Consider the following 9,729-nt stretch of genomic DNA (forward strand, 5'->3'; position numbering starts at 1 on the left):
CAAGGTGTTTTGACAAATTACTAGTGTTGCCGCCCTTACACGCAAAACATTTGTCACACTTGTGACAACGCGCTGTGTCTGCATCAACTCTTGTAATGTAAAGCCACACTTTTGACCGTTTGGCTCTCTCCACCATCGTTATCTATCTAAAGGTAGGCTACAAGCTTGAGTTGGTGTATGCACTGTCTTGTGTGCGTGTGTGTGTGTGTACGTGTGTGTGTGTGTGTGTCACTGGAACAACAGCCCCGCCCCCCTGCTCTCCACTCACACACAGCAGGCAGCCAGGGTGAGCAAGACAGATCTCTCGTCTTCAGGGAGAATAGCGCAAATTATGATACAATGACGGATAATTGACGGAGTTGGTGAGATAAATGTGCAAGATAACGTTTATCTTGTAAAAAAAAAAAAAAAAAAAAACGCGACTGCTCCAGTACCGATAGCAGAACCGTTAAGGTCAGAGCTTCTCAATACTGCGGTCTTGAAGAATGTAGCCCCGGGGCTCGTTCAATACCGGGGTTCGGTACCCATCCCTAAGCATGACAGAACAGTTGTAGTCATGACAGTTGACGATGCTTCAAATATGGATGTTGCTGCAAAGAAACTACATCTTCTAAAAAACATGAATGCTTCACACACATCTTCAACACAGCAGCACAGAAGATCTATGCCGTGAGCACATTATCAAGCTGAGACACCCAAAATTAGTGTCACAGATTCAGTATCTGACCAAATGTCTACCCTTCTGGGTTTATGGCACTGAGTAATGACCAGAAAACATTACGATGTCACAGTGACATTGACCTTTAATCTTTTGGGTGTACAATGGGCGCGGTTACATGATGGCTTCTCATATAGAATAAAATAAATCTGAATGAAATCATTCGAAATTAAAGTCTTTCCAGGTAATTTACATGGGAAATATTCATTCTGAATGAGGGTTTACACGGGAGATCAGTTTAATTGCCTTTTAATCGTCTTTATTCGGGTCCGCGCAAGGTTTGGGGCAGAGAAGGTTTCTGATTGGATAGGGGGCGGGGCGGATGTTACATGTACGTTTACCAGAAGAAAACACTGTAGTCCTCGCTCCGGATAACAAGCTGTTTGACGCCGCCGTTCTTAGTGCCTTTTTCTGGCTTGTTTTGCTTAAATTCTTGAAGCAGCAGTACGACAACAACCTTGTTCTGCTAATGCTTCATCTGTTGAGGAGGAGAAAGGAGGTAGAAGGTCGAAGAAGGGAGATAGTAGACCGTGCTTTGGCGAATGGAAACCGGTTAGTGCAACGAGTCGCACTCACTATATACGTCATCGCGCCAGAAGGGCAAGGAAACAAGCATGCGCAGAAAGACCAGAATGAACTTAAAGAGGAATGAGTGTATACAAGTGCAAGAAATTCTTTCATTCAGAATTAGTAACGTAATATTCCAGCACCTTACATCGAAATGAATTTTCAATCGCCTTGGCCATTTTCACTCCGAATTAGGTGTTTACAAGATCACTTTTAATAGGAATGAACTTGCATTCCGAATGAAAAGGGAATTAAACTGTCCATGTAAACGCACTTATTATTTTATCTTATTAGACATTTATTTGAAATTCTCTCATAATAAGTGTATGAATTCTTGAGTTATGGCCAAAAACATGTTTTGTGAGGTCACAGTGACCTTTGAACACCAAAATCGAATCACTTCATTATTAAGTCCACGTAAATGTTTGTGACAAATTTGAGGATATTCACTCACAGTGTTGCTGAGAAAATGCATTCACAAGAATAGACAGACAGGACGGACGGACGGACAACCCGAAAACATAATGCCTTAGACACAGCTGTTGCCAGCGCAGAGGCGTAAAAAAAGAACGTTATAGATTAATTTCTTTCTCAGCATGTTTTGCTTTGTTATGACAGCTGATCAAAAGCACTGTGGTGACAGATGATGTGGGTTTGACAATATGTTGTACCATTTTGCTTCAGTCCGAAGACAAAACAACACAAAAGACACTGCCTCATAACATGATCTAAAACTTTCTATTCATTCATTTATTCACTCAGCAAACTCAACGTAAAAGATAGCCGGCTGTGCCTCCGATTCAAATGTTAACACTACTTTAACCTGTAACAGCGGGCTGAAGCCGTTTGGCATTTACAGAAGTCAGAGCTGAATAGCACAGTTTCCAACAACTGGCTGTGGCCTTCAATAGCTGATGACTTGCTTTCATGAAATTCTCATATCAAAAGGTCACCACGGAGAAAAAGACCAAAGACAGAAACAAAGAGTGTCAAGGGTACAAAAAATGAACACAGGAAGAATGAAAAAAGGAACTGTCGTGTAAGGCATGTCACCCAGTTCTTTTTTACATCATGGATAACAGCGTTTTAAAAAGCCACCCTTTTTGCATCTAATCATAAGAAAAATAAAAACTTTATTCTAAGGAAATTTGAAAATAATCACATAAATCGTGCAATTTAAACCTGCAACAATATTTTGATCAATTTTTCGATGATTTGGGGGCAGAAGAACTAGCTTTAAATATGACACTGACATACACCGATCAGCCAAAACATTAAAACCACTGCCAGGTGAAGTGAATAACATTGATTACTTTGTTCCAATGCAATGTTCTGCTAGGAAACCTGTCAGTGGTTTTAATGTTTTGGCTGATCGGTGTATGTCACCCTCTAAAGTTGAAACGCAACAGGCACGAGCCGCATTCATTTGGAGTCGTGTTTCTGGAAAAACTGACAAATGAAAGTTTAATACTCTCTCTCTTTATAGCAGACTGACTGTTTTGGTCTCCACCAACTGCTGAAAAACATATGTGACTCTTTAGCTGCTGAACGCTCCACTGTGTTCACCTGCTAGTCGCTAACTTCATCTGCAAACCATTTGGCGCTGCTCAGGTAATGTTCAGTTAGTTTATATAGGCTTTTTTGATGAAAACAGCTGCCTGCTGTGACTGCAGACAAGGTTGTTTAGCTGAAAATCCAAAACAATCGAACACAGACAAAAAAATCTCCACAGAGCTGAGGGAGCTGCAGAGTTGAGTTTTAATTGTCTGTAGGGTCGTTAAGGGTGCTTTCACACCTGCCCTGTTTGGTTCAGTTCAATCGAACTCAAGCTTGTTTGACCCTAAATGCGGTTCGTTTGGGCAGGTGTGAACACAGCAATCGCACTTGGCTGCGCACCAAAACAACCGGACCGAGACCTTCTTGCAGAGGTGGTCTCAGTCCGGTTACAAACAAACTCTGGTGTGGTTTGTTTGTGGTGAGAACGTGTTCCGACCTCGATCCGTCGCATTACTCATTGTTTGGGTTAAACATGAGCATGTTACAGTCCTGGAGGATTATTAATGTGCACCTCCTCCTGTACTGGAGGACACAATGAACAATGACAGCAATATAGTCCACGATGAGCAGCGCTAAAATCAACCTGCGTAGTTGTCCCTCCATTGTGACATTAGAAAGTGTCACATTTATCTTGCAAGTGTACTCTTCTTCAACGTTTGGTTTACTTCCTGGATTTTTCCCACATGGAAATTCTGACCAATCAAGAGCAGCTTTCTCGCGGAAGGCATTTTATCTGGTCCGCTTGTAAATGCTGCCGTGAGAACACGAACCAACTCTAGGCAATTATGCAACTTTGCAACTTTGTAACAAAATCTGTCCCCGATTCGGACCGAAGCGAGCCAACTCTAGGTCTGAAAGCACCTTAGAGTAACACCTTTCAGATACAAGTAAATACTGTAAATATTTAAAAAAGCTTCGTGCTGGTTGAAGAAAACATATAGAAGAATCCCATCTGTTTGTTTAGTACCTCTGCCAAGGTTTTGTTTTTCAGTTCATTTTGTTTTCTGACTGTCAGCAGAATTATGAAAAGAACTACTGACCCCATTTTCATGAAACTTGATGGAAGGGCGCATGGAAGGACGAACCCATTCAACTTTGGAGCAGATTTAACCATGTGGCGTGTAAAATCATTTTTCACTTTCATTAACACTGCAAGATAGAACATTTGGATATGGCAGAGGTCTGTTCTCTCCGAGTGCCCTTTTACTTCTAAGTGCATTACGTGAGTTAATGAGATGAGTGCATGCTTGTTACTGTATTTGTGCGTTTTCCTCACATCTCCCGGTGCCACAACATCGTTGCAGAAGTAGCAGCCCAGCTTGTGTCCTGGGATGTTGGAGAACAGAGAGGATCCTGGGACGGTGGGCGCAGAGCCGGCTGGCGTGGAGGATGAAGAGGAAGCAGAAGAACAGGACGTGGAGGAGTCTGCCCCTGCAGAAACACTCTGACTGACAGGCGGTTTCTTCAGGCCGTGGCGCATCACGACAAATGTGTCAAAGCCTAGAGCAGCATTAACCACAAGCTGGGGAGTGAAAGACAACAACTCTTGTGAATCATGGTAACAAAAGGTTTTTTTTGTTTTTTTTTACAAAGCAGTGGCAAAGACAGATCTAAAATAGCTTCGGCTTGATTAGGGACACTTCTCCTGAAAACACACACACACACAGCACATTTCAACCAAATCTAATTAACTAAATGGTTTGTTTTACACAAACAAAAAGGTTGCAGAGGGTTGAGTCATTCCAAAAAGCAATGACCTAAAACATTAATAGGCTCTTTACAATGTTGAAAGCACCCAGACCTTTGGAGAGGCAATAGAAATAAATTGTCCAATTTCCAGTGAAGTCTCAAACCGCCCTAAATTGCCTCTCAGTTAAGCAGGACATGAAGAAAACCTAATCAGCAGTCTAAAAAACACTTAACTGCATATGGCAATACTGTTGAGTTGCATCAGTGATATCACTGGAGGCATTACAAATAAATGACACAATGTACGATAATCTAACGTTGCCTGGCAACTAATAGAATTCTGACTGGTAAACAGAAAATTTGGCCAACATTATCAAGCTGTTTCAATTTCCAGGCAGACAAATCAAATGGTTTCCAAATTTCAAGTTCCGGCATAAAGTAAGTAAAACAAGAGTAATGTTACAAAGTCATAAATGTCTCCTGCCACAGTGTGAGTGTCGGTCCACTGGATCCTCAGAGCAAACAGATCCGCTGAAAGCCTCAGTCCTGATGCCTTTAATTAACCTTTATACCACCATCAAAATTATGTATAACATGTATGTTCTTTATGTGTATATTTGTGATCACACTGCAATGTTACAGACAGTTGTCTGGTGCGACAAAAGAACTCTCTTAAAAAGTGGTTTTGTGGGGCGTCGGTAGCGTAGTGGATAGTGCCGGCGTGTTCTGGGTCTACCCCAGAGCCTCTTACCAATGGGATGTGCCCAGAACACCTCGAACAGGAGGTGCCCAGGAGGCATCCTGGTCAGATGCCCGAACCACCTCAACTGACCCCTTTCGACACGAAGGAGCAGCGGCTCTAGTCCGAGCTCCCTCTGGATGTCCGAGCTCCTCACCCTACCTCTAAGGCTAAGACCAGACACTCTTCAGAAGAAACTCATTTTGACCACTTGTATCTGCGATCTCATTCTTTCATTCACTACCCATAGCTCATGACCATAGGTGAGGGTTGGGACGTAGATGGACCAGTTAATCAAAAGCTTTGTTCTTTACCATACAGTAAATGTGCAAACCAAAACAAGGTGCTAAAATAGGCTAAAAAGCTTCACAGATGTGCAGAGTTGAGCAAAAATTAAATGTGCATTCATCAATTGAAAGGCCTACCTACACATTACATATTGTCATTTGATTCATTATTTACTAACAACATATAAGTGCAGGTTTTGGGTATCCTGGCAGCCCACAAGGGGCTCTCTTGAAGATTCACCAACTACATGGAGAAGTAAGTACTATTCTAAGTGGGTGAATTACAGCTCCTTTATTAAAAAATCCTGAGACCTCTGCATACACGATGTTATTGGCTTAAAAAAGCTGACAACATTGACATTGACCAAAGGCTGACTATTAACTTGGTGTGTCAGGGCCTTAAGTATCATCTAGACTAGGGATGCACCAAATATTCGGTAACTGAATATATTCGGCCGAATATTGCAAAAGAAACACACATTCGGTATTCAGTGGAATAAGTGAAAAGCAAGGCAGAATAATAGCGGCGTGTTTTGATAACGCAATCAAACAGTGTGCGGTGAATGTTGGCAGTGTGGCAATATTTTACTCCGTCCGTCACTGCACTCGCATTTGCGACTAAAAATAGTCTTGTGTGAGCAAAATAAATCATTCAGCACGCTGTGTGAGTACAGATTTCAACCAGCAGCAGCAATACGGCAGCCATAGTGCTTTACGGCGCAAGATAAGGCTTACCAGCGATAATAATCCAATAATATCCTCTTCTTGGCGTCATGACTGCCCAAAAGTACCTGGACAGCCGAGCCGTGGCGGCACACAGGTATGTGACATGTCAGAGGAGAAATGAGCCGTTCACATTTCTGTCTTTGTGGCAGGTAACGGTCCACAAACCTCACCGCACTTTAGGGACTGTTCATTACTTATGAAGGGACTGTTCTTTACTTGTCAGGGGAGGAGGGTGGCTGGTTGATTTTTATTTTATTTCTTTATTTTATTTTGATCCCCCCTATGTTCATCACTAATTGATGCTGTTTTTGAAGTATGAATAAGTCAATAAGTAATTTATTCCATTGAAATATCATTGATGTATTATAGAAAAGTGATTTATCTTTTTATAAATGACAAAAGGCACATCTGCCTCATTTTCGCTGTGGTATCATGATTCTACTCAGAACCATGATACTTTCACTGGTATCGTACCGTGGGTCCCAATTTTGGTACCGTGACAACACTAATCTGGAGGGGGTTCATCTGCAAAAACTAATGAAACACTAAACAACGGCATTCGGTATTCGGCTTTCAGCCAAGTGTTTAATTTTATTCGGCTTCGGCCACAAATTTTCATTTCGGTGCATCCCTAATCTAGACCTGTGGCATGCAACACTCACACTTACATCCTGTTCATCTACCACTGAGGCATGCAACACTCACACTTACATCCTGTTCATCTACCACTGAGGTGTTTTTTCTACGTGCTGTGTTTATCAACCTAGTTGTGTTCTTTCTATCAATTTGAGTCTATTATTTTTTGTTGGCAGTCTCAGTCTCTGTGTTGTCTGCTCGGCCATTTAATGGTGTAACCTTGTTTGAACTCTGTGTGTCCTGTCTCTGAGCTTTGATACTGCCATAGGATGCAACAGATGTGTCGTCTCACCCTGTGTGAAAAGAAAAGCAAGCTTTAATGACCCCAGCCCCGCTGTCACTGAGACAGTGTGGCTGCTGTGTTTGTCCTACCTTCCTCTTGCTGGCAGCTATCACCGTCGGCAGCCAGCGGCTCTCCCTTGTATCCATTAGCAAGAAGACCACATCATGTTCTGAAATGAGCTTCTCCAGCTGCTCCACATCCCTCTGGGCCTGGGAGAGAGTGGCCTGAGAGAAATTTACCGGGTGGCCGGGCATGGGGATGCTCATGTTGTAACCCTCTGCATTCTGCAGGAGGAGACAGAGACAAAGAGGCAGAGAGACACAGCTAAAAAACAAACATACAGTAACGTGCATCTGAGGCTGAATACTCAATGAAATTTAAGATAAGGTAAGATAAGACAATGAGACTGGTCAAGAACACAACTACAACAGATCACTTTGAGGAGTGCCAATGGTTTGCTTGTTCCACATTTTATTTTGCAGTGTGGGACTCGCACTGGTCTGGTCTCAGAAAAATCATAAAAATTAAAAGTATGTTTCAACACATTTCCAGAACTTCAAGATCTGATCAGCTGCTGTGTGAGAATCCAGAGGCTGAAAACTTAAATCGAATATGTTTTTCATTTTGTTTGTGTGTGTGTGTGTGTGTGTGTGTGCTGAATGCTGAATGACTCACTAGTCTAGACGTAATTGAGGGCATATCAGATGCAGTCACACAACAGTCCCTCTGTGGAACATGTCATCAAATCATCGCAACAGCTGACCCGAGGCCAGTCTGTGTTCGGCTCTCCAATATGAGTCGATGATACAGTATGAAAAGGAAACCTTGAATCGCTGCTTTTAATTACGCAAAAATGTTTTTTGCAGGCTCGACAGTGAGGGGAATGGAAATGTCAAGAGTAATTTGACAGTCAAGGGCAGAAAAGGGCAAAGACGAGGTGTGAGATCTTAACAAGAAGAAAGGCCACTTTTACCAAATCAGTGAAACTGCCGCGTTCGCTCTGGGGAGCTCTTTACCAAGTCTTGAATTTACATTTCACTTTGACGCAAGTGTTGCTAAGCACTGAGGAGGCGATTTCAGGCTGCAGAGATGGTAATCATATTCCAATTTCCAGTACACTTGCAGCCAAGAAAGACAAAAAAAAAAAATCATTCTGATTGTCCTTTCCTGAAAAGATAAACAATCCAACAATACCCCTGTTGATATCTTCAACCAGCTCTGACCTCACTGTTGCCAAAATTTAAAGAGGATAAAAAAGAAGACAAACTATCCTGTAAATGTCAGGTGACAGTATTTGTCACCAGACAAAATATGAAATCTGCTTACGACCTTTTCAACACCCGACTCCTCTCGCTTCGGTTGATGCATTTCTGTGCTCTCTGCTTGCTGTGTTCATATTTCTCTCTATCTTTCACACTGGCACCTGCTGCCCCTGTGTTTATAGGAAAACAAGACGGCAGGAGAGAGAAGCTGGCACACACCCACACTAATAAAAATAGGAGGTCAGGTAGGGATGCAGCATGTACAGGGGGTTGACAAAGTGTCTAGACAGACACCAGACATCATGACAGCATAGGGCCAACCATCAAGCTCTAAAGCTTTGTTCTTTACTTCCTATGTTATTCCCAGGAGAGTAAGAGAGGCAGAAAATGACAGGAGGCCGACAGAGAGAGTGGAATATAAAGTTGATGGCATGTCAATTATTTGTGTGTGTGTGGGTGTGTGTGTGCATGTGCATTTAAAGGAGACATCACAGGTCCCCTTGTCTGTGACACCATAATAATCCCGATCCATTATATCTCATTCAGGAACAACCTATTACCAAGTCGTGACTGCAGCTCTGATGGGTCAGTGACTTTAAAGTGAGGCTTCAATCTTACAGAGTTTAAGGCAAATGACACAACAGCTCACCAGTCCCACACTGAGTCAGTTCAGTCAAATCGGACGAGTCGCCTTAAAGCCCAGAGGGTGACAACATTTCATTACACAGACTGTGCTCTACTTTCCTGGTACAGGACCCTCCAAAGTATTCAAAAATTAATATTCCACACCTGAAGAAAAAAAATCATTGGCTCATAAGACTTCAAAGTGATTCAAGGTTCAAAAACCTGAATAACTGCTGACCGCGAAGCAACTTTTAGCCTCAATACCTCCTCCTGGTATCGCAGCAGTGGGGGAGAAGAGCTCAGATAATGTAGAAATGAGCAAAATCAGAAACCGTTAAACACTTAACAAATTCTGCATTCAAAAATTAGAGTTGGGCAATATATCTATTTTTATTAATATCATGATAGAGGACTAGATATTGTCCTATTCACACAGGATTAGTGCTACCTGGGAAGCTCAGGTTATTTCTATTAATTGCTGAGGTCATCTGTGATCTTAAAGGGCCAGTGTGTAATATTTGGCATGGTTTATTGTCAATCTGAATCTGAATCTGAATATTCTATCCATTAATATGTTTATACAAGTGTATAATCGCTATAAAATAAAATTCATTTGGTTTTCGTAGCCTTATAATTATGCT

General features: G+C 42.1%; 2 protein-coding genes across 3 annotated transcripts in view; one reads left to right on the top strand and one right to left on the bottom strand.

Moving 5' to 3' along the window:
- atg7 (ATG7 autophagy related 7 homolog (S. cerevisiae)) overlaps window positions 1-9,729 on the bottom strand; it is a 121,082-nt gene that overhangs the window by 78,217 nt on the left and 33,136 nt on the right. The window contains exons 13-14 of the mRNA XM_050039375.1: window positions 7,292-7,486; window positions 4,119-4,364 (exon numbers count right to left, since the gene is read on the bottom strand). Coding sequence (XP_049895332.1) covers window positions 4,119-4,364; window positions 7,292-7,486 — 441 coding nt within the window. The remainder of the gene's footprint in view (window positions 1-4,118; window positions 4,365-7,291; window positions 7,487-9,729) is intronic.
- Window positions 1-9,729, top strand: part of LOC126386795 (putative nuclease HARBI1) — a 133,732-nt gene that overhangs the window by 32,178 nt on the left and 91,825 nt on the right. The gene's annotated exons all lie outside the window — the stretch shown is intronic.

The sequence above is a fragment of the Epinephelus moara genome, chromosome 24 (assembly GCF_006386435.1).
Source record: "Epinephelus moara isolate mb chromosome 24, YSFRI_EMoa_1.0, whole genome shotgun sequence".
In the NCBI taxonomy this organism is placed as follows: domain Eukaryota; kingdom Metazoa; phylum Chordata; class Actinopteri; order Perciformes; family Serranidae; genus Epinephelus; species Epinephelus moara.